Source organism: Oxyura jamaicensis, chromosome 1 (genome assembly GCF_011077185.1).
Source record: "Oxyura jamaicensis isolate SHBP4307 breed ruddy duck chromosome 1, BPBGC_Ojam_1.0, whole genome shotgun sequence".
Lineage (NCBI taxonomy): Eukaryota > Metazoa > Chordata > Aves > Anseriformes > Anatidae > Oxyura > Oxyura jamaicensis.
The window spans coordinates 86,623,668-86,649,149 of NC_048893.1; the positions used below are offsets into that span (position 1 = coordinate 86,623,668).

Genomic DNA, 25,482 nt, shown 5'->3' on the forward strand with positions numbered 1-25,482 from the left:
CATCGTATGGTATGGAATATCCCTTTGGGTGGTTTAGGTCAGCTGCCCTGCTGATGTTTCTTTCTCACTTTTTTGCCCACCCCCTAGGAGGGTCAGAGAGAGTCCTGATGCTGTGCCAGCACTGCTCAGCAGCAGACAAAACACCGGTGTGATACCACTGCTGTCCTAGCTACAAGTGCAGAGCGCAGCACTGTATGGGCTGCTGCAGGGAAAGTTAACATCCCAGCCAGACCCAGTACAGTCCCACACAGCTCACTGCTGCTGGCAGTCCCCATGGGGAATTCCTGAGGGGCCATCCCAAAGGTTTGCAGACAGACAGAGCTGCCACATTAAAGGCTCGTTCACCTGCACGCACCCCAGGTGACGAACACGTCCCCCTTTGTGTGGCCATGGTACTCCTAGACCATCAAGGCTGGTCACATTTGAGCGTGAAGGAATGACCTTGTTTGAGCTATTCATTCTCACTGTGGTCTGCTACTGACAGCTTCCTTCCCTTCTGTAGCCAGGTAGGTCTCCAGGCCAAGCTGAAAGCACTAGCTCAGGACTGCCCTTTTCAGCATACAGGAGTTTTTGTGGTCAGGGCATCCAAAGGCCATCGTACAACATAATTCAGCAGTACTGATGGCTCACACAGGCCACAACTCTGAGACTGCTCCAAGACTGCCTTTGTAAGAGTTGGCTCCAGCCCCTTGCAGATCTATGACACGGTTGCTCAGATTACCATATTCTCTAATATTCTCTACTCCTCTGCGTAGTAAGGCTAGAGAGCAACACAGGCCATCCCTAAAAGCAAAAGGACAGGCTTCGTTCGGGACCCAGCAGCTGCTCGCTCCGGAAGGAGCATCTCCAGGCAGGTGCCATTGCCTGCCTCGCCCAGGAGATGGAGATGAGAGCGCAGCAGAGCGCGGCCTCTTCCAGGAGGCAGCTAGGAGGGTGAAGTCCGACCAAACTGCACCTGGCACATCAGAAATTGGGGCCGGGAGGGCAGCAGGGGAGGATAAGGCCCGCTGCTGGAGGCAGGGTGTACGCACGGAGCCCCTCGAGGAGATGTCTTCTGAGCTGAAGAGGAGGCAGCAGCAATCTGACATTGAAGGACACTTAAAACCAGCTCCAGGGCTGTGCTGGAGGCAGACAACAAGGCCAGAAGCTTGGAGCAGCTGCCCAGGACACAGCAGTGATGCTCTTACCACAGTATTACCACACCATGTGGCTCCAGCTCTAAAGGCAGACAGAGTTTGGTGTTCCAGAAATGCAAAACACCAGACAACCCCTACCTGATCTCAGCCAGATCAACCTTCCCACTTGCTTTTTGCTGCCTCCACCATCTAGTGCTGAGCAATGGGTATGGCTGAAGCTACGGTACCTTCCGTGCTGCAGGGATCTCTGTTGCAGAGACAAATGTGACCCTTGTGTCTAGGACCCACCTCTAAACATGAGAAGCGTTTGTTGCATGTATGCTCCAAACCACACAGCAGAAGCAGAAGCTGCATTGACCAAGATAGCTGAAATTGTCAAAGTGAGTTTCGGAAAGAAAACTGCAGCGACAGCAGCCAGCAGAGACGAGGATCTCATTATATCGCTGCTGTTGGCTTCTCTAAATATAAGAATTGCGATCACAGGATGCCTGACTTTACTTTAGAACTTACCAAGCTTTAACCTTTGGGTTCCCAATGGGTGCTCTGCCTCTTCTTTGTTAGCCTGTACCTACTACCTGGAGGGGGGCTGGGATGTTTGCCTTCCTCCAGTGATTCTCTGGATCAGTGATGCCTTGCATCCATTTGGCCAGGGAACAGAGGCCCTTCCAGGTGGGCACATTTCCACACGGCCACAAAAATGCATAAATCAGCTGTGCCTGTTGCTGTGGGGAAAGAGTTTTGTCTCATAGAACAAGCAAACAGGCACCACATCATGTCATCCTCATGGCTTCACAATTTGGGGATGCTAACACTGTTCTGATAAAATTAAGTTTAGTGCATTAATTTCCAGGGAAGTTCATCTTCTATCCAGAGAAGGTACCTTTGCTGGTATAAGACAGCAGTATTATCACACAAAGATTCTACCTACCTACCTTCCCTGCCTGGAGGGAAGGAGGGATTGACAATATCTCCTAGAAGAAAGATCTTAAGCTGTTAGGTGACTTTCTTTGATAAAATCCTCACTATCAGATCAGAACCAGGCATGAAAATCACTCTGCTTATACTGTGTGCAAGTTCTGCCATAGATTTTCTTGCATGGTGCTACTGTGAGAAGAGAAGTGTACAGAAAGCAAACATCAATACCATTTCCTCTGCGTTCACCAGTTCTCAGCACAGGAAGAAGCTCTGTGCTATGAAGAACCACCTATTTGTAGCTGCAGTCAGGAACCTTCAGGAGCCTAGGAAGAGCAGTGGCTCTGACTGCTGAGGATCACTGGCAGGGGACAATGAGGATCTCACAGCAAGCAGTATGGTGCAAGAAACCTGCATCATCCACACATGCAAGAGCTGCCTTGGAAGAGATCAGGAAGACCATGTACACCGTTGTCCTGCTCACCATCACTGCAGTCACAGGAGCCACAGGTAGTTCTGGCGGTACTTTGGGACCAAGCATCTATTAAGGGGTAAGGAGGAAGGGGCAATGCATCACAGTCATGTTTTCTCAATGCTTCTTTGGGGAAAAATCTTTAGAAAGTGCTGAATGGATTTTTCTGATGCAAAAGCAATAAACCTGCAAGAACTTAAGATTTAATGTGAAGGTTCTTTCTTCTTTACAAACTCAGTTAAATACTTAAAGTCCAAAGACAATGGGATCTGAAAATACAGCGATAACTTTTCTCATCCCTACCCTACATTAACTATGCAAGTTCACATTTGTTTTTATTGGGGTCAGGTAAGGGAGATGGTCATGGGGCAGTGATCATGAGTCTATCAGGGATCTCTTCATCTGACAGAAAGGAGACGTGTTTTATTTCCAGTTAAACGTCAAACTTAATTTTCTACTGTTCCATTTGACAGCACTATAACCAGGGAAATTGGTTCATATAAACTTTGGAGTGACAGGACAAAATTTGCCATCTGTGCTTGACCTTATTAGGACAGCTGCTCATATCCAGCACAAAAGTAGGGTCGATGTCTTCATTCATTTTTCTCCTTTTGGGCAGTGATGTGGAGAGAAAAGCAACCAGAGATCTTCTCATACAGGTGGGCTCTGCAGCTCAGCCAGACTTTGCTTCCCAGTTATGTTGTTTATGTATTGCATTAGGGAGGAGAACTCTACAGAAGAGTAAAACCAAGGACCAACTTTTGCAAACACAGCCATGAATTTGGCTATTTCTGTCTAAAAAAGGAGACATACAGCTCTTGGGTGGGCACAGACCTCCCTCTGGAGTGTAACAGTGCTGACATTTCCCATCGAAGCACAGACCAGAACTCCAAGCCTGTGAGTGACATCCCTGGGCACCTTTGCACACATCCTTCTCCTTCTTTGTCTCCTCCAGGAAACAGGATGGCAGCACAAGTGGGTCACAACGCTGTGATGACCTGCCCTACCAAAACAGATGCAACCATGGTGACGTGGAAAATAAGCCCCAAGATGGGAGGCCCCTGTAACTTGGGATACAGGGCTGATCAGAACAAGACAGACAAAACAAACTGCAGTGACAGGGTGAACTGTAAATTCCAACCAGAACAGTCCTATGCCCTCGAGATACGGCAAGTGGGAATGGCTGATGAAGGAAATTACAGCTGCGAAGTGGTAAATCAGGAAGGGAATTTCCACCAGACATACCAGCTGACTGTGCTAGGTAAGGGACTCCTTCCTCATTTCTCTCTTCTCCAAAGGACCACCTCCAGCCCCAGACAGACAAAGCTCCTCTCCTCCTGCACAGGAAGAAGCATGCAGTGAGAAGAGGAGCTTTCTCAGTGGCACGGATGGTCAAGCAGGTCATTTAGTAGCTCTGTTCCTTCCCTCTCGTTTGCCAAAACCCTTCTCCCTTCTGCTGCCCCTTTCTCCCTCACAGAGTTACAAGCGGCGGGTGTGAAGCAATCCCCAATACACTAAAGAAGGAGTCTGCATGTGCATCTTGTTTTCCTGTAGTCACTCACTAACATGCTACTTTAACATGACAAAAACATGGGAGGGCAACACCTACGAGTACTGAGCTATTCAACCACGATGGGATGTTGTTACCCAGGCAGGAAGAACAGCCCAATTTCCTCCTAGCCTGGCATACAAATCCATTTTAAGCCACATGCATAAAGGCTGCCTAGGACAAAAGCCTGATTCAGCCCTGTATTCTGGGTAATTCCCCACCTCCACATCCAGAGATGCCTCCTCTAAGGGTACATGGCTGCACTAACTCACCTCAGTGTGGGAGAGCTGTCCAAAATGAAAAAAAGACACAAATCTTTGTCACTTTGGCACACATTGCTGTGACAAGATGGCACCTCCAACCTGACCCTCCTCTTTTTGTGACGTTCCTTTTGGGTAAAGAATAAGAACAGCCTCTGCCAACTGCAGCAACCCACATGCGTCTCCCCTTCCTGATGCTTTGCAGTCCCCCCAAGGCTGTCCCTGTACTGTGACAACCACAGGAATGCCGTCTGTGAGGCAGCAGCGGGGAGGCCGGCTGCAGAGATCTCGTGGGTTCCAGAGAACAACTCCATGACCAGAACAGACAGCCACGATAACGGGACAGTGACCGTGCTCAGCAGGTTCACAGCACACAGCACCAACAGGAAGACTGTAACCTGCATTGTGTACCACGCAACTCTGAATGAGACCAAATCCATAGCCTGCTCCTCACGTAAGCTCCCCCTTGTGTGTTCAGCATTCAAAAATCCTGTCTAGCCTTCTATTCAAGCACTATGACAGGCATCAGTGACACTAGGAAGATTGCAGCAGGAACCACGCAGCTGAGCTGAAGTTTCCAGGGAGAAATTTGTTGGGGGGCAGGGAAAGATAAACAAAAATGCTGTGAGAATTGAAAAGTGCTCTGTGAAATTTTAGTCAGAAAGAGAGATTTTTGTAGTCTTCCCTCCCACAGATAAAGCTGTGAAGACAGGATTATTCAAATGTACACAACAGAGAGTGTTGTCTAGAAGGTATGATCCTGAAAGAGGTACAGGGTAAATGATCTGTGAAACGTACCTAAAAGAACTGTTTCTCTTCAGACAGCGTTGCATGGTTTCTTCACTGTGTCATCATCCTTGGTTGTCTGCTGAGCCTCCTTTTCCTTTTTGCTCTTTTTCACCTCTACGAATTCTGTGATAACAGGTATGTTCAAGACATAGCACACACAATACCCCTCTGGCCAGTCCTAGGGAAGTTTAGAAGGGTTTTAGAAGGTCTATTTCATATAATGTGCAGTCACCTCAGAGTCTTTCACAAGCAAGCTAGTCCAGTTTGCACAGCCAGTCTTAAAAGCCATTCATGTGGTGTTAGAGATCTGGTGCCATACTTCTTCCAGCAGCAGAAATACAAAGGGAATGGTTAATTTTATCTGTCTGGTTGATGGATCTGAACAAGGATTGCTGGGCTATGAAGAATACGAGGCAGCAAATTGCCTTTCTGAGGTTGGAGCCAGACTTTTGGATGATCGTATCTTACTCAAATGAAACTATGGAAGGCAGGGGCAGTGTAGAAGTGCAGGAAGTATTGTACAAGAGTGGAACAGGTCTGCTCTTGAAACTGCTCTGGAGTTCAGGCAGCTTGGCCAATTACTTTATCAGAGCTAGCCTTTCTGTCACGAGGTGCCGTTGCTGCCCAGAGTTACCATTACTACCTGCCATGTCCAACTCACTTAAGCTCCCTGTTCACTCGGGTTCATGGCTTGCTTGGCCAGCTCTGGTAATGCTAATGTGAGATTTCAGATAAAAAGCCTTCTGTTCCTGAGATCCCTAGCAAAATAAGGAGGAGGAATTCTGTTTTAATGTTCCTAGAGCTCAAAATTGCATTCACGAAAGAGACTAGTCCTCATGCTTACAGTATTAATGTCTCGTTTCCTAGGACAACGAGGAACTAGTAAAAGCCAAGGCACGTTCCATCTGCAGAGCTGTGTCTGGAGTTATTTGTAACACAGCACCTGAAGAGAGATGAAAGAAACTCCCAATCAGTACTGCAAGATGCAGCAGGGACTCACCAGTGCGAAAGCATGCAGGAAAAAGAAACAAGCATCCACAATGCAGCCAGTGTAACTGCATAGAAACATGGCATGCAGGGCAGATCCTATCTGACCTTTGTCAGCTTTTTTATACCATTTCCCTAGTGCAACTGTAGATTTTATCACCCAGACGACAAGCTGATACTTAAAAAATGTATAATTTTTTTTAAAAATAAAACCAAATCTAACATACAAGGCAAATTAATTTCTTATTGCATGTATGAAAAGAAGTCTCTCTGTTTTAAATAGATTATATCCTAGTATTTAAGTATCCTATCTTACTGGTTAAGATAAATCAAAATAATTTTTCTTGCATACTAATGAGAAGTAGCTTTCCAGGTATGGTTATGCAGCACTGAAGCTAAATTTGAGCAGCGTTCTCATTTTCCCTATATGAGTTTTAAAGATGCATCACTAAGACCTACAAAAAAAAAAAAAAAGATCTTGAGCAGTTATGCCACCTGAAACGTAGAAGATATTACAATCCTGAGATCTAAGCCTCATACTTGCATGTACCTCTTTGCATCCAGAGAGCTGCAGCCCACGCAACACAGCTCTCTAATAACCAGTTTCTTTAAACACATCTTAGTGGTCCTATCACAAGGAAGTCCTTGAGTGTAATCTTCCAGTTGATGACAGGCTGCCACTTCTAAGCCTCTAAACATAACTGCCTCTTCACCATTTCTGAACTTCTATTTTGGGTAGACATGACTAGAGCTGAGTATTACTATGCACCTGAAATTTCAAAGAAACAGTAGGTATTTCAGACCCACCTCATTTCTCCAAACTCAGCAGAAATCCAGGTCTCATCAGCATCACTGTACAAAAGACCCTGTTCCAAACTAACACACCTGGAGGCCTTTTCCCTCTGGCAGCTGTTAGGCCTCTCTATACTCTTTACAACCACTCTGATCCCACATGACGTTAATTACACATCCCCTGCCCACCCCCCCATATCAACAGCTATTCAAGCATTTGTTTGGGGTATCATTTACACAGATCTCTAGCTCTCAGCCATCAAGTTGGGCTTAAAACTGGAACATTAATATGTTACAGAGAAAGTAAAACACAGAAACTAAGTTATTAAACTTTCCTGGACCTTGAAGGCTCTTAAGGAGAGTGGCTTTTTTCCACAAATGACCACAAACCTCTGGTGTTTTGAGGGCATTGATGAAGTTCAACCAGATTTATTAACTTTGTTCTAGCACCTTGTGTACAAACACTAGGCTTAAGGCTGACAAAACAGGGCAATTGCCTGGACCCCCTGACCAGAAGAGTACCTGACTGGGCTGAGCCTGAACTTACATAGTGGGGGGAAAAGGCAGAGATCAGGGAACTCCATGGATTTCAGAAATCTGGAAGATGATCTTGATCTGTGTTCTTCATTCACTGTGTTCTATGTTCACATTCTATGCATGACTGACCACTTCTCAAGCCTTGTGAGCCTTATTTCATATCTGAGCCAGCACCAAAACCTCATATAAACTTCAGTGATAGGAGCGAGCTTGTAAGTCTCAGCACATACAGAATAGTCATCTAGCTTTATAGAGAACACAAAATGCCATGTCACCACCCTCTATCCTTATGCAGCTTTTCTAGCAGCATGGCTGTCTGACAGTCCCCATCCTCCCTTAGGCATCAGGCCTGCCAAATACATTTACATAGTGAGAGTCTCAAGATGGTTTATGCTTATTTTTGTCTATTAACAGTCTTGCTCATAACCTGATAATGTGGAAAATGTCTTGTTTCCTCTCTGAGTAGCAAACCAGCTTGGCCTCCACTTCCTAGCTGAACAGCTAACTTACACATCACTACCTTTCTTCTCCTCATGCTCTTCATGTGCAGCCAACAGACTCCTATAAACAGCTGTTTAGGGGTGTTTCTGGCCATGACAACGTACAAATGCAGACTGATTCTGCTGGCAGAGCGCAGTGAAACCACTCCTTTCACTCACTGACGTGGCCCCGTTGTGCCCATGTGCTGCCACATACAGCTGCTTGGTCACACGGGTTCAAATGCTGCACAGCTGACACACAATGCAAATGAACTCGGAGATGAGAGCTAGACAAAGAAATGCTCTGGATGGCTAACTGAATGACTGCTAGTTCTTTGTGGTAACTGAGCTGCCTTATCAAAGGCCAGCAGAAAACCACACTGACTTTAGTAGATATTTGTAGTTATCCTGGAGAGTGATTTTCCACAGCACACATCAACTGACTGACTGCACGCACATCATACTCAGCTAAGTCACATTGCTGCAGCAGGTGAGCAAGCTCTGAGCACCCATACATACAAACCTACCCACAAGCACACAGCTTCTCCAAAACTGCATTTTACATTAAGACCATCTAGAAAGCTGCAACCCTGCTTGACTCTTACTAAGTATATTACAGACAAAGGGAGTATGCAGAGATCTCTCTTTGCAAACCATAGGCAGGCAAAATTTCAGAGATGCCAAAGACATGCCCTAAGTTAACAATAGCCCACCAGTGTCAGTAGTATTCAGGACATTGTACTGGGTCTGGCCGGGATGTTAACATTCCCCGCAGCAGCCCATACAATGCTGCGCTCTGCACTTGTAGCTAGGACAGCAGTGGTATCACACCGGTGTTGTGTCAGCTGCTGAGAAGTGCTGGCACAGCATCAGGACTCTTTCTAACCCTCCTAGGGGGTGGGCAAAAAAAAAGTGAGAAAGAAACATCACCAGGGCAGCTGACCTAAACCACCTAAAGGGATATTCCATACCAGATGATGTCACACTCAGCAATAAAAGGTGGAAAAAGGAAGAAGAGGGGAGGGGTGGGCTCTCATTGCGAAAATGTCTGTCCTCCTCCCAAACACCGGCTACATGCGTTGAGGCCCTGCTTCAAAGACGTGGTCAAGCATCGCTCATTTGTGGGAAGTAGAGAGTAATTTCTTTCCTCTGCACTTCCACATAGTCTTTGCTTGTTTGTTTGTTTTTTTTTCCCCTTTCCCTCTCCCTTTTCCCCTTTTCCTTTTGTTAAATTATTTAATTAATAATATTACCTTAATAATCATTTTTTTCCTTTAATTAAATTATCCTTATCTCAACCTGTGAGTTGTTCTTTCCTTTACTACTTCACCTCCTCATCTAAGGAGGGGGAGTGAGAGAGCGGTTGCGGTGTTCAGCTGCCTAGCACAGTAAAAACACCACAGACATGAATCTGAGACTTGCTGTACCTCTTGTTTGGGGCTAACTTACTGTACTTCTCTTCCTTTTCTCCAGACTGCTCAAGACTAGCCAGAAAGAAAAATAACTTACATTCTTTGTCGCCATTTCCATTCAAATGGCTCAGGCTTCTTCTATCCTCCTTCAGGGATGAAGGAGATCAAACTCGCACAGCAGAGTCCACATGATTGTGTGACCAGCCTTGCCCCTATTCCTTGGTCTATTTACTCTCAAAGCCATCACAAATCCTTCTGCAGGACAGAGGATAAAGCAACCTAGGCTTTCTACAGTCTGAGTTTCAGCCCAGTCTCCTGGGCAACTACAGGAGCAACTGAGAATGCTTCTTCCTTTCTCTCACTGGATGCCCCATCCTCTCAGTGTGTTCACTGCATAAAGAGCTTTGGCAGGAAAAGATTGCTTGTCTTTTTCTTTTTTTAGCTTTCATTGGGTTATTTTAATATATCAGTTTTACACTATTCTTGCCCTCCTCAAAAAAAAACAAGCAAACAAAAAAAACAAAGGAGGAAAAAGTTCTAACAAACTCAGACTGCACCAGTTTTTCTCCCCCACCTCCACCCCTAAGTAAGAACTGACTTCTCTAAGTTTCAGTCCTTTGCCATCATGTTCGCACAACTGAGAGACCACAGAGTCTTATTTTTTTTGTTGCTTGGTGAGCTTGCCCCAGAGTATTACATAAAACCCCTCTCACATCCTGTTCTTTTGCGGAATTCACTCAGAGCTCTCCAGCATTGCCAGCTGCATCTCTTCCACATTAGTAGTCACAAATCCCTAGTACAATTCTCCTCATATCCCCCCAGTGCTGTCTGAGCACAGTAAACAGGAACACAGAGACTGAAAGACGTTCTCACTTCCACAGAGTATTTCTGAAGCTCGGTACAAGCATACGCACCCATGTCAGTCCCCTGACGAGCTCTCACACCAACCTGTAGACTACCCTGCTTTTCTTCTACCTGCTATGATTTGTACAGCTGGAAAAAAGCAAGATAAAATGAACAGAAAAGTGTGATTCTCACAGCGACTTCCCATTTCATGTATAAATATGTGAACAATGATACAGAAAATGGCACGTGTTTCTCATTGCAAGTAGTGTAAGATTGGATTACTTCAGAAAATCTTATGAAGCTTTTGTATCCCTGCTTCCATCTCCCAGATCTGCGTAGAAGTAACCTGGGTGCAAGAGTGACCAAATTGACAGAACACTGGGAAAAATAGGCCTCTCCTTCCAGGTGTTTTTGGGGTGGCTGCCAGAAATCCTCACTTTAAGCCAAGAAAGCAACTCAAAAGGAAAAAGGTACTAAAGGAGCCAGAGCTAGAGATTAAAGCAAGAGACATCCCAGCCCCCTCTTTTGATCTAAGATTTGTAGTATTGACAGGATAGGTGCAAAACACTGTTGCTCCTTGGTTGTATGCCATAAGAAAATGGTCCCCAAATTCCCCCACCCACCCTACTGCTAGCAGCTTATTCCCATCTCCAGTGTCCCTTCACTGAAAATGGTACCAGCTTATGTATCTCATCAATGAACAGTTAGGCAACTCAGCAGGCAAAAACGAGCCAGCTTTGAGGTCTGATCTACCCCAAGACTGCCATAAGGGAGGTGGCAGGGCAGGTGAAGACATCTGCTTAAACAGCAGCAGCTGCTTAGTCCTCTCAAACACTGGTGGTGCTCCAGCACAAGAGTGAAATTGTTGTTCCAGTTAGAGGCAATATCTCTACAGAGGTAAAGAAACTGCAAAGCAGACTGAAAGGGAAGACATGGCTACTCATTTTAAAGAAATCTTATTGTGCCTAAAGATGGATAAACAACAGACATTTCTACTTAACCCTGCTAGTCAGTCTCCCCCATTCTGGCACAGCCACCTTCTCCAAAAGTGGTTTTGAAAACTCTGTCACTACTTTTCTGTCTTTGGACATGTTCAGGCACTGGCAGAAGATCACACTGTAAGGAAAAGCTGGTTTCCTCCAGCTCTGTGATATTTAATGCAAAATTTATCTTCACCCGGCTGTGTGAGAAGGGGGGACAAACATAAGTCACAGTCACTATATCTATTTCCACATGCCTTCCCAGACTGTCAGCACAGGAAGCTTGGTGCTGTGAAGAGGAATCTCCAGCTCCAATAAGCAGATCATTTGGGAGCAGCCTGGTCTGGGTGATCTGGCACAGCAAATAGCAATGCTGACTACTGAGAGCACAGCAACAAGGTCTTCCTACTCAGCTGAGCAACTCATCCACTTGAGCACTGAGAGCAAAGTTTGTTGGCAGGAGTTCTGTTGGAAGATTGCCTGAGCCTTGACACTGCTTGCTACTGGAGCAACAACCAAGGCAGACTGCCTTCAGGTGCAAGCAGTTATTGATGCTGGAGCTCAGGAGAACGTGCACCAATTGCTCCTTAGCTTTGCACCCATGGCTAGATAGCATGCTCACATCAGGAACAGGGTACTGATCAGCAGCTGGATGGAAAAAGGACAGAAGATAATTCACTGCAGGAGCTACAATATAAATGCAGTACCTTGTGTCTCCCCCCCCCCAGCAGGAAGTCTTTCAGAAAAATGGGACCAAGCAAGTGTGCTCCCCAAGTTTCCTTGTCATGAGGCCACACAGCAAACTCACAGCTGAGAAAGCATCCAAATGGCCTTTCCTGGTCTGCTGCTGGACAGAGAGGGAGGAAATGGTGAAGGTAGTGAGCTTTGGTGGGTTTTGAGGGGTTGGGGGGCATGTGTGGGAGAGAGGAGGCAGGGAACAACATAGATGTTTAACTTTTGTCAGGAAAAAAAAATCCCAATCTAGAGATTCCAAACTATACATCAACACATGCCAGTGGCTTTCACAGGGCTTTTTGTTGGTTGATACAAACTGGTATTTCCCCTGGGTTCAGGCTCTCTTCAAAACACTTCAGACAGATTTTTAAGGGAAAATCCTTTGATGGTAACTCACTATTGAACCTACTCAGAGGAGTATGCATCAACGCATGCTTTTTTGTGACACGTAAGACTGACAACAGGAGGTTGTCTTGGAGTAGACAGCAGATACAAGTGGCTGCCCGGCCCATCAAGGCACAGGCCGAGGCATAGCCACCAAGGTCCCTTCATGAGGCGTACCAGAACTGGACATTATCCAGGACAAACACTTTCTGGGTTAGGAAAACAAACACGTTAAGTAAAGACAATTGTGCTTGCTACCTTCCTTAAAGCACTTAAAACAGCACTTGTCATCATGATTGCCAAACAACAACATCACAGAAGAAAACCACTGAACCCCACATATCTAGCAGTTAGATTGCTCCTGTGTTTGGAGGGGAATAGCTAATGAGAAACTGTGTGCGCACTGTGGTTTCCACAGCTATGCTTATACATCTGTTGCAATGCTCCATCCATGCACAAAAACCTCAGGGCACCAGATAAAGCAGATATTTGCCCACTGAAAATCCATTCTGAGTTAAAATTAAAGGAAAAACACAAATAGAAAACAGCGCAGAAGAGTTTGGAGAAGAATTCTGTACCAAAGACAGAGCTGGGAATATATTTATGATGGTTGTTGAATTTCTGAATACTTCAATTTGTTTCAGCCAAAAAAGCCTCAGAATTAAACATTTAGATTTGATGTGTAGAAAACTAAGTCATGACTGATATTTAACAACAACCAAAAAAGATGCACAGGAAATCCTCACAATGAATCAAGTGCTGTTTTGGCTCAGTGAAAACTCTTATTCTACCCTAAAAGTTAAGTTTTACTACTTGCTTGATGTGTAAGATGGAGATTAAAGAGCAGATAGTATATTTTGGAACTGTTACCTTGGTTTTACACAAAACAAGTACATGAGAAAGTATATTAGAAATTACACATCAGAAAGTATATCTTTCCGAGATATGAAGGAAAAAAATATAGATTTAAAAATATCTGGAGGTATATCAAGAAGTGTATTCACATGGGAATGTATGAAAAAAATAGCATTTTCATAGCAGTCCACATTTATACAAGCGCAATAACACCTTGAGGATGAGACCTGGGAGGCAAACACCACAGTCAGGTATTAGAGTTGCCTGCACATGGTCCTGCACCCTCAGCCAAAAAGCTGGAGCTGAAGAGGACAGGTTCTCCCCTGCTCCCTTCACATTCACCTAGATGTTTAATTATTCTGCACATCTGCTCATGACATAGCAGTAAGGCATTGTATTAACGTAACATCGGGCATTATGCTGGTGAACAGAGTCCTGTGTGAATTACTGCTCTAGGTCTGTAGTCATTTCCGAAGCTCTGAAGAACAGTATAGCCTCTGAGACCTGAGGCACCTGACGTTGCCACGTAACTCCAGAATCTGAGAGCTGATTTTAATCAGTCTTTGCTTTTTGTCTCTTCATATAACCCAAGTCTTTCTTCACACTTATTTGCAGAAATAAAAGAAACCATGGCTCATGTGCTAGAAGGTAAGTAAGTTTCTCCTACTACAATGCATTTTAACTGTAATTCTTCATTAGCATGTCTTTTGGAAACATTGTCCTGAAAGAAAAGTATGGGTTTTGCCTCAGATCCTCCTGTAGTAGGGATAGCAGCCATTATCCTTCATGACAGGAGACGACCAAACCTATCTTCTTCAGAGAGATTCAGTAGGAACAATCCTCCCCATAAGAGCAGGTGTGTTGGCAAAAATTACTATTAGAGCAAGCTTTAGGGAAAATAAATCTGTACCTGTTTTCCTGTTAGAATTTGCTTGGCTACGACTTCCTGACATTAATGGACAGTATATATTTCTCAGAGAAGACTCCTTCAGCACCTAGTATTTCATCTTAGAGGGCTTTGATAGATTTTAAATAATTAAATCTTTGTCAAAAGAACTAGTTTTCAGACATGAACTTTTCAACAGAGCAAAGGAATTAAACCAGTGCCCAGCCATGATGGAATTAGGAATGAGGTGAAGACATGCACCTTTTATTCATAAACGGACCTTCAAAATTTCAGCACTAAACTTTTTCTAACAAGTTGCACTTCACTGGGGAGAACACCTTTATTCTCACTCACGCTAGCAGAAAGTTTTTCTTCAAATAGCTGTTTCTGAGATGGGTTGAGTTGGAAGCAGTTATCAGGGGAAGAAAAGTTCTATATCCCACAACTCTACTGGTCTCCACAAAAACTTGTTGTATTTAGCACCAGAAAATCCCTCATTAGACTTGTACAACTTAAGACTGACTGTGAACATGGATTTCTGTGTTGTATACTTGGGCAAAGTTACTTGAACCATCAAATCATTTCAATCTTATGGATCGGGAAAAACATGCAAATAAACCATAGGCATAAAAAATGACTTAATTTCAAACGTCTCTTATGGTTCTGTTATTGTGTCACGATAAGCAACCTGTATTGCTGAAAGCTGCAAGACACCTAGGCACAGAAAACCACACTGACCCAGCTCACGTTTGTTCTCACGCTAGTGAGCAAGGTGCCACAATAAAACAAGCTGGCTACAATGGAAGGCACTCAGCTGACCTGAATCAGGTGAGCTTTGCATGCACTTGTCAGGACATACCTCACCAACAGGCATACTTAGGTCTCAGTCAACTTTATGAGACCAAGCAAGACTCTACAGCCAGGTATCACCGCTAGGTTGGGTCAAAATTTCTTAAGTGCCACAATAAAGTTGCTCTGATAACTCTCCACCACTTCCTGCCAGGCTATATTGAAGCAGTAACCTTACTATACTTTTACAGGAGTCCAGCCAGAGCACAACAGAAAAGAAAGAGTCAGCATCTCATTTAACATTTTCTTTCTACATACCCAGCCACAGGTTTCACTCCCCTCAGGGCTAACCAGACTCAGCATTGCATTCTGGATACCACAAGCAAAACAGAAGTTCCCACAACTTGCAGATAATTCACACTTGAACTCATTTTGGAGGAGAAAAAAAGAGCAGAATCCAGAGCAACAGATGCCACTCTGAGTTCCAGCAAAGTGCCTCTAGCATCAAGCAAGGAACAACAAACAACCCTAGAAAGCTATCACCAGCACTTCTAACAAAGTTGTTCCCCCCACAGTTTCTTCTCTCCTACAGACCCAATTAATCTCAGCTGTCATCCATGCAAGCAACTGCCCAGCCACAGCTGAGCAAAATAATGACACCCCTCATTAATTGCTTCTGGATAGCCTTTCCCTTTGGTCCGTGTTCATGTCACATTGTCATGAATTACAGACTGTAAAATAATGCACATATGCTACATTTGTAGATTGTTTGGACCTTTTCTTACATCTTCCATTTGCTTAGTTTTCAAGCCCCTAATAATGTGTTTTAAACATAATTTTCATTTTTATTTATTTTTTTTTGCCCTTTTTCTATCTGCTTTACTTCTTGATGTAATATATTTATGTTAGTGCTATAAAGTGAGCAAGAAGTGGGAAGAGCTTTTTGTGAGAAAACCAACCATTACTTCTAACTTTCCATTACCAAAACAAACTGAGATCAGTAAGTTTCAAGTCTTCCTCTGCCACACATGCTTAGTTGCAAAACAGCAAATCTGTGACCACACATTCTTTATTTTTTACTCAGTGTATCTGTCCATCAGAGGATTATGAAAATCCACCTACATCTTCTCAGCATGTGAGCTCCCCCGTGACCTCGGTTCTACCTATCTCAAGTTAGCAGTACCTTGCTACGTAAGCACCCCTTCATCTTCCACGTGTTTACTCACACAACAGCCCTGTGAATATGTATGTGCTTATAGCTAGGAAATTACAAGCAGTTACCTGCTCAACAGCAAACAGGAAGTCTGAAGTCTGGAACAAAGCTGAGCTGAGGTTATGCTACAGAGAGCATGGTACCTTGGTCCCTAGGCCTCTTCTTTCATGAAATATGACTAGTGGAAGGCAATGAAATGGCTTAGGGACATTCTGCTAAGGTCTCACTTTGGCAAAGGATTAGATAAAAAGAAGAGGCAAAATAGAATTTAATCATTTATCAAAAAATGAACCTCCTGAAATATGAGTAGTCGGCAAAGCTTTTTACTTTGAACTAACTATATTGTTGTGTTTGTTTGTCTTTGCTGTTGTGGTTTTTATTATTTTTTTACAAGTAATCTTTAACACAAGTACTGTGCAGAAGGATGTGTGGGTGCTTGTAAGCAGGAGTGATAAGGTCAGCCCTTAAGAATGTGTGACAGTTCCATTATAAGAATGTTTCCTACAGTTTATTATATTGCTAAACGTTTATGCTGAATTATCTGTGGTAGATGTCTGCCTCAGCATGATATTTGATTTTATTCCTTTACTTTTTAGCTTAGGTCAATAACCTCCAAGAACCTTTTGCTCATACCAGAAAGTGTGGACAGGCTTTTATTTGAAAAAGCTGTAGCAGTGATTTAGATCAGGGGGTAAATACATGTCAGCATTTACCTTTCTGTTAATGACGTGCAGCGCTGAGTCCTACAAAGGCCTGGTCCAAATTAATCATGGGACTAGACTTTGTAAATGTACAATTCATACGTGCACTGCTCTGTTCACTGACTCTTTAATCCCAAATGAACATGTAGGAGTTCCAGAGGATGAAAGTGCAGCCCAGTGCCGCTGCAAGTCTTTATTCACAAAAAATGTGAGTGCAAGCCCAGACCCTAAAGGCCTTGCAAAGGAAAATTATATATTTTGAAACAGTATTTCTAAAGACAGGTGAATGTATCTGTATGAATTCAAAACAATTCTAATCTTACAAGTATGAACAGAATAAAAAAGGGCTGGGCCTGCTGTTTCAGAAAAGGGAAATGGAGTGAGTGTAACACAGCCCTTTGTAAATCTGGACAGAGAGGAACAGTTTTTGTATTTAAGTCAGGGGGATTTAGGATTGCTAGAGTTATCATGACAGGAAAATGCGGTAAGTCTCTGGGGTTCAGAGGAAAAGTCCAGCAGACGAGAAATGACCTAAAAAAGAAACCTATAACCATGACCAATCCAAATTCAAATGACTGCTGAGGAGGGACAAGGAAACTGAGGATGATAGACAAGTCACCTTAGTCTCTATTCTCTATGAAGTTTCTAAGAAAGAGCTTGGTTTAGAAACCTGTCTGAAAAATCTTTTAGTACTTCATCCTACGCTGAAAGATAAAACTGTAAACCATGAAGATCAGAAGGGTGAAGCACTGCGATAACCAAGCCTAACTTTTGGCTGCCCTGTGTGGGTGAATAACTGTCCTCTGTGGGACCTGAATCCTTGGGTTCCATTTACAGAAGCAATCCAGGTACAGAGATCGCTCAGAAAATGGGCCAAAGACAGCAGAGCCAGTGACTGAAGAACAAAGTCATGGACCAGCCTTTCTCCTTTTCAGCTCTAGCTACATCAACACCACTATGTAGCAGACGCAGCTACTGCCAGGTTCAGAGCTGGAATTACCTGCGTGCAAAATAGAAAATAATTCCATTTTCTTAAGTATGTAGTATTTTCTTCAGTGTCTGGGAGGCCTTATATCAGTCACAGTAAGTCCTTCCAGAAGGGAGAAATTGTAAAGAGGTATTCTACAGAGAAATTCCACAGTTGTTCATTCCTCTGGGACATAAGTAAATTAATATATTATTTGGGAACAAGCAGATACTACAGGTATGGGAAAAGTTAGAGCATGGAGAGGTTTCTTCCCACTTGTATTCTGTTGAACACCATTGAGATGCGTGACGTTGCAAACAGTGTTGGGAATTTCCACATAAACTGTTATATGGCTGCTCTAGATAAAAACGTTTGTTTTGTTCTCTTTGCCCAGTATAGTCATATGCTCTGACATACCAAGCTCTTATCCTCTAATGGGCAGGAGAATGATCATTGTCCATGACCATGACCAGCAAGAGGTAGAGGCTTAAAGAATTTGGTCTGATTTTGAAGGTTCTGATATTCTCTGTCCTCCAAACATTTTCTCATGCTCTCTTTCCCTCACAGCCACTCTCTTGTCAGCAGTTTAGCTGGAGAACATAGGTATGAGTCAGATTTCAACCTCATAAGTCAGTAATTTTGACCATAAGTTTTGAACAGACAAAAGCCATGTCCACTTTTTTTTTTTTTTAAGAAAAATAAGTTAAACCTACTGAGAGGTACCTAGACATACAAGTTTATTTGTGTGTGCCTCTGTAGGCAGTACAGTTTCTACATGGTCTTTATACAAAGCAAAAATATAGTGTAAATAAGCCACTGGTCCGAAAAAACTTTTTCCTTTTGTGCTGAAAAGTGAGAAGCAGCACAATAAGCACTTCACATGACTAAACTGGGGTTGATATTAGTTCTTGTGGTAATATAACTGCATAACTGAAAGCCACAAAGAATTCAGCAGCAGAAAGCTACACTAGCCTGAATATATATTTTATATTATCATGAAAATCAAGTTCATGCCATCAAAGTGATCCTGCTGCAGTTGAAACGTGCTTGGTTATTACAGATTACAGATCCTTTTTTTTTTCTTTTCTTTTCTTTTTTTTTTTTTTTTTTTTTTTTCATCAGAACGACCTGAGCTCACATTCACTCACGCAGCAGATGCACACCTAGCATTGCTCATGCAGAGGGGGAGCCATTCCCTGGTAACAGAAGCAGTTTATGCTTCAAGACCTACTTACGCCTCTCTGAGACAAGTTACAAAACTAGTACTCTGGGGGTACAAAGGGTATACTGCATATTTTGTGGATATCATTCTTCAGCATCCTCACTCATGAGACTGTGGGCCTTGCCATGGTTTCAGATATTATCAGAGAAATATATTTTACTTTCAGAGAGATACTTTGTCAGCAACTTCCTCCGAGTACCAGCCATATTTGGATTTTAGCCACTAGTGTTGTTTTTTATGTTCATTCTATTTACTACTTAGGTTTCCTGAAATTGGTTAAAATGGTGTCTAGACAAGCTGTAAGAGAAATGAATAGCAGACTTTTCCCTGAGAGATCCAGAAATTGCCTTAAGTTTTCCCCTACCAAAAATGTCTAGTCAACAAGTTTCAAGACTTACATGAACACAAATAGATTTACCTAGGAAACAGCAAACACCTGACTACAGACTCATTCATTATTACTACTCTAATCATCAATACTTGCTAGCTACTCCCCAGGCTGAGCACCTCTGCACTGGAAAACGCATCAGCAATGCAAACGTAGAAAGGCTCATATTGTTAGCACTTTGCAGAATGCTTGGGGAGGGGCTGGTAAAAATTGAGCTTTTTTATTGCTAAATGAGGAACTTGTTTCTTCCACTAGTTCAGAACAGTAATTCTCTCTGATAGGAAATATACAAGAAAAGACTCCTACCCCATCTGCTGTGGGGTTTATCAGCTGCAAATCAGCCCCGTGAGGAAAGGCAGAGCCAAGGTACAGGAAACCCAGCTCTTTAAAAAGGCAGAGGGTGGAAGCCCTCCAGCTTCAAGGACCTGGTCCACCAGAAGCCTGGGGAGTCACAGCACGGCACAGAAGTGAAGAGGGAGCAGTAACTCTGCGGAAAATGTACTGACACAACAGGAGTCTGGCACAAGCCAGAGTGAACAGAAAACCTGAGACACTGAGGCAAGAGTGGGCTCAAATACTGCTGCAAGAACTGCCCGTGCCTTGTGTGAACAAACCATGTGTGCAAGGGATGGATCAGACTGTTCTTTGGAGAACAGTGCTTTTACACACCAGGGCCAGGGCTCTGTGCCCAGGCTGTTTCTTTCTAACTTTGCCATGGTCTTGGCCAGACACCAGATTACATCAGAGAACAGGTCAGAATCCCAGGTGTTCAAATGAGGCATCAAGATGTAGGAAGGGAAGCGGAAATTGTGGAGGGCAGTTGAAGAAGAGTCACATTACTTTCTGAAATGACACAGCTGAAATGTCTGTTCTGATTCACATCGGAATATGTGCTGCATTAACCCGATATATTATTGACAGTAGTCACAATGCAGAACCACTCTTCCGAGGCTAAATGTGCTCCAGGATAATTGGATGGTATGCCAGGAAAAGCTGCCCAGAGACCTACGTCCTCTGGAATTTAGCCATCCTCTTGCTGACATTAACGTAACAAACTTTCAGGGAGGAGAAAAATAGTATGAAAAATAAGTATCAAACTTACAAAACTTATGAACAAAATATCAAACTTATGAAAACTAAATACCAACTAAATATTCCAAAGCATGCAGGCAATTTTTCTGCATCCTTTTGGAATATCTCTTCTGTTCAGTGCTGAATATGTTACAAGTTTTTCTGAATATAATATTTATACACAAATAGACAACATCACTCAGCAATGTTATTATTATATAACCAAGTTATTTCAGCCGCTCCTCATATGTTTTTCCCTCTGTACCCCTCACCATCTTTGTAGCCCTCCTTTGGACACTGACAGTTTTATGTCATTCTTATATTGTGGTACCCAGAACTGCATACAGTGCTTGAGGTGAGGCCACACCAGAGCAGAGTGGGACAATCCCTTCCCTCAACCCGCTAGCAGTGCTATGCCTGATGCACCCCAGGGTAGGGCTGGCCCTCCTGGCTGCCCGTGCACACTGCTGGCTTATATTCAGCATGCTATCAGCCAGAACTCTCAAATTCCTTTCTGCGAGGCTGCTCCCTAGCCTCTCACCCCCAGTCTGAACGCATAGCCCAGGTTGCCCTGTCCCAGGTGCAGAATACTGAACTTGCTCTTGTATTATCAGTGATTTAGATGCAATAAAAAGTTATGCTAAGGAAATCATGATATAAAAATGCTTCCCGTCATCAATGAAGATTACAGTATCAGTAAAAAGATATTTTTTCTAATGTTCAGATGAGCAAGACAAACATATGGTTATGAGGTATCTACCAGGGTTTGCAGACATGCCTTCTTTCAGATTTCTCTCAGTTATGAGATTGCAAACCCGATAGCACTGTTGGAGTCAGAGTTCCTACATAGAGCAAAGCAAAAGAGCAGAATTCCTCCTACATTTTACATGGAAAAATAACCACTTTTTCAATTTGACTAATGCTTAAATATATTACTTTCATGGCTATGAGCTGAGGTGGACTAGAAAGACTGAACCACCCTAATCTGTCCAAGAGATGATCCTGCAGTAAGTGTCCCTGTCAGCCCCCCCACATTACTCTGCCTGGAGGGAAGGGCGTTTATGGCATTCTGCTGTGACACACTCCAAATTCTGCCAAGCTGCTAGAACATACGAAGTAACACCACAGACAGGAGGCATGAATAAAGTATGACGGGAAACTGGCAGGGGAAACAGCAAAGACAATTTCCTGTGAGAATGAGATATGTCAGCTTCTTTACCCAATAAGTGCTATGCAGCATCAGGGGTGGACTGCAGTAGTCAGATATGTTCTGCAATGTTACTCCTTCCTTTCCCCGTGGGATTGACTTCATACCTACCTGACACTGCAGAGTTGAGGGCCAACATAGAACAGTACATTGGATGTGGACAGAAAATACCTCAACCATTTTCTCACTCTCTTCTTCATGACCTATGTTTATTTCTCCTCCTTTCCCAAAAGAATATATTAAGGAATTTAGTATTTATCTCAATATGTTGTGTTTCCTTCCATTTTTTAAGGGAACAGGGGGAAACAAGATACATGGTATACTGAACAACCCCCTTGAAATGCTTCCCTACAATAGAGATTTCATAAATATGGCACTGAATGTTGTCATTTGATCAGACATCCCAGGAATCCTGGAAATGTTGCTCTAGAGAGAACCACCAGTTCTATTGGATGACTAGGAGAAGGAAGTTGAGGAGCAATTGTTAACTAGATTTTAACCTCACTCAAGGCTACTAATGGATTATGTTTACTATTGTCATTTGAGGATAAAATAAATATGAAACATGTTGAAATATATACCAGGTATATTGACATACAGATTGCTATGGAGTATGATATTCAGAGCATGCTGAAATATACCAATAAATCACCATAAGGGGAGAGAGATACAGTTTCATTTCTCTTGAGGCAAGGGAGTATATTGCCAAAAATAAAAAATAACACTCCACAAAATAGATATTTGCACATTCAAGGAAATAAAATCATGATTATTTTAAATTAGGGCAATTGGTCACATCACCTTCTGAAGAATGAAAAGAGACTGAGGAATTCAGGAAAAAACTCTGCCTGCCACTATACTGTGGGATCCCTGTGCTGGCTGAGGACAAGGAATTTAAAGAGCAGAGGTGTCACAGAGCAACAAGAGTCAGCTGCTCCCCAAGGGACAGGGAGACAGAAGGACAGTGAGGCTGGCAGAGCAAAAGCCAGGGCCCATCCCACACTACCTGAGTGAGGTGAGCAGAGCAGTCCTGGGGACAGTAGCCAAGAGCCCAGATCATCAAGTTCACGGTGATAAGTCTGGTCCTGATCAGATATGGAAGATACTAAAACTTATCTGAATTAACATTTAGCTACGTATATGGTAAAATATCCTAATTATCGGGGATGTAGATGAGAACCTAAAAATATCTTAATTTTTGGGGACGTAGATGAGAACCTTATGAGAAGCAGGTGTAAAAAGGAAGATATTGCTCAAGGATGAGGAAATGAAGAAGAACTTGTTAGGGAAGGATGAACAACTTGTTGGCAGGAAACAAGTCAGAGATAAGCAAAAAACTCCTAAATACTGTCCAACAGAAGGTGGAAGTCCAGAAAGGTAAAAAGTTTAACCTTCTCTTCCTCATTGCATTCATCCTGAAAGACCCCTTCCCGCGACCACCAGGCTACATTGCGCAGGCACAACTGGGAGGAGCTAAGGGCGGGCATATCTACAGGCAGGGAAGAGAGTAGATGGTGTGAGTCCTGCATCACTGCAGTAGCCACAAAATTGATTGCTTCTTGTAGGACTGTAAAACAGGTTGTATGTCACTTGTAACTACCACTGAGCAAAAACACCTTGGTCTGGATGGTCGTGCTTAAACTGAACATAATGCTTCATCTACAGTTTGCTTGCATCCAGACCTTCATTCACAACCAAAATTGGTTCTTGCATGTACTCATTTGTCCTTCACTATAGATAACAATGAGCCTGGAGAGATCCCTACACATCTCTGTGCAGAAGGAATTCAAAATCTACAACTTCTAATCTGATCAACAGTGCAAAAGGACCACCTAGCTGGCATGATTTCAGCGATGGGGGACTGTCCAGTGGCAAATCTGCAGGACGAAGTTGCAAATATTCACAATGCAGCCAGTGTAACTATGGAAAAATAAGTAGGGCCTGCCTAATCTTCACTTACTACTATCTGTCTTCCATCAAAAGACTGGACAGCCCTTGCTAATTTTTACTCATGTGGTATTTCCACTCATGCATACTAACTTTTTCCTATTAAGTGATTTGCTTAAAATCTGTGCATCAGAAGGTTATCTTAAACTGCATCACGAAGAATTTGTTCATTTCATATATTGCTGATAGTGTCATCAAAATGGAACACGTTATGAGACAGGACAAGTACAAACAACCCTCTAAACCAGTGAATCTCAAGTTTTGCAAGGGGGTAGCCCATTACACCCAGACAAATACATAATTATGTAACTTCTATGAAACTTCTATGAATACAATGTCACAGTAAAAGCTGTGCCTCAGAGATGGACTTGAAAACCACATGGGTTTTCAGTGTATGTGTATGAGAGTATCTTTGCAAGAGAAAGAAAAATGTGTGGGAAGAACTTGAATGTGAAATGTTGAGAGCCCATAAAAAGCAATGTAAGATTATGTGTAAAATAGGTATTGGTAAGGCTTTTCCACCTGCTCACTTTCTGTGATCTATCAGCAGCCTACTGTTCACCATTTGAGGAGCTTCACTGCCTAGTTATCATAACCTCATGCATTTTACTCCAGACAAATAGCTTTGGTTCTTTTCAGGATCACTGTACTGAGTAGAGCAAGAAATTACAGACAGGGAGACAAATACAGTGTCAGGATTGCTCATATTCACTGGCACATGGGCTACAAACCACCTGAGCAAGAAAATGTCTTACTATTCCATAGAACTGGGTAAACACACGGCCCATTTGTACACACTGCATTGAGAGCAACTGCAAACTTAGTCTACTGTCATCTTTGAGAATAGGGAGTTAAATCACAGCTGTCAAGTACTTTCAAGGTAATACAAGTACATCCTTGCAGGGAACTCAGTTCTGCTTATTTCATGTTTTGTGCCATGGGAACAAGCAGCAATTTTCATCATGTTAATTTTCTTTTTCCATTTAATGAGGATTTTTTTTTCTGTTTATCTTGTTGTCAAATATATAGAAGAATGATATTACATTTCTTAGACAAAGATGAATCTTTGCAGGAGTCTTAAATGCAGCAGTCTAAATTAAACTTTTTGATTGAAATATTTTTAAATAAACCTAAAATAATGATGACCAATCATTATGCTATATCTGTTCAAGTCATTACATTCAATAAAAAATCATACACTAGTGCAGACTTTCTCCTAAAGTTTCACAGAAAGTAGACCTTCAAAAATACTTTTAAAAATACAAATCCCACTCCCTTGAACAAATTTAATCTTTTACTTTGGGTTGAATAACATGTTTCATCCCATCCTAAAATGTATTTCTGAAAGAGAGAAGTATCATCTTGTTTGACCACAAGGTAAAAATGAAAGCGCAATTAGAGTGTTTTCTGTTAGAGTGTTTTTAATCTATTGAAGTTACCCACAGGTCAAATGTACAGTATCAAAATTGTCTAGTTTTACAGACTGGACAATGAGAAAAACAAATAGGACTATCTGATGCTATGTTTTGAGACATCTAGGAAAGAGATAAAACAACGATCCAGCTCGCTGTGAATTCTAAATAAACCTTTGGGGTAGAATGGAGAAAAAGAGACAGTTTTCTCCGCAGGAGTAGATATAACACCAGTCTTTTAGATCTTACTGCCAAGGTAGCTGAAAAAGTAGGGTGGAATATAAGTAGATACAGTAGATACCACATATGAGGTATTCCTTGTAAAGTCACTTCTGGTCTTTCAGTATTTTTGGTGAAACAGGACCTTGTGACATGTTTACGTGTAGAGAAACCAAGCCAGGGAGAAAAGAAGGCTGGTAGGTTTGCAGAAGAATTATTCTCACAGATGGTATGGATGGCCAACTCTATCAGGTAAAAAGTCCATGCTGAATGTGGATAGCAATGCAGGAAATCTTAGTTACTTCTGCTATCTGATGGATAGTTATTTTCAAAGT

At 42.8% G+C, this 25,482-nt stretch overlaps 1 protein-coding gene and 2 long non-coding RNA genes across 4 annotated transcripts; 1 reads left to right on the forward strand and 2 right to left on the reverse strand.

Annotated features, from left to right (window-relative positions):
• The first annotated feature begins 1,666 nt into the window (after window positions 1-1,666).
• LOC118160306 (cell surface glycoprotein CD200 receptor 1-B-like) lies at window positions 1,667-6,292 on the forward strand. The gene is made up of 6 exons (XM_035314909.1): window positions 1,667-1,805; window positions 2,351-2,558; window positions 3,476-3,781; window positions 4,535-4,783; window positions 5,151-5,253; window positions 5,986-6,292. Exons 1-6 carry the CDS (start codon window positions 1,764-1,766, stop codon window positions 5,999-6,001), a joined length of 924 nt encoding a protein of 307 aa, XP_035170800.1. The 5' UTR covers window positions 1,667-1,763; the 3' UTR covers window positions 6,002-6,292.
• On the reverse strand, window positions 2,141-22,038 carry LOC118160309. Its single transcript, XR_004747413.1, has 3 exons — window positions 22,027-22,038; window positions 20,301-20,303; window positions 2,141-2,660 (listed from the first exon to the last, which is right to left on the reverse strand). It is a non-coding gene; the product is annotated as an uncharacterized LOC118160309 (long non-coding RNA).
• LOC118160308 lies at window positions 3,821-15,364 on the reverse strand. 2 transcript variants are annotated; one of them, XR_004747412.1, is made up of 3 exons: window positions 15,119-15,364; window positions 5,963-6,061; window positions 3,821-4,457 (listed from the first exon to the last, which is right to left on the reverse strand). It is a non-coding gene; the product is annotated as an uncharacterized LOC118160308 (long non-coding RNA). The 2 variants fall into 2 exon arrangements; XR_004747411.1 differs by lacking the exon at window positions 3,821-4,457 and adding an exon at window positions 5,835-5,876.
• Window positions 22,039-25,482: the final 3,444 nt, after the last annotated feature.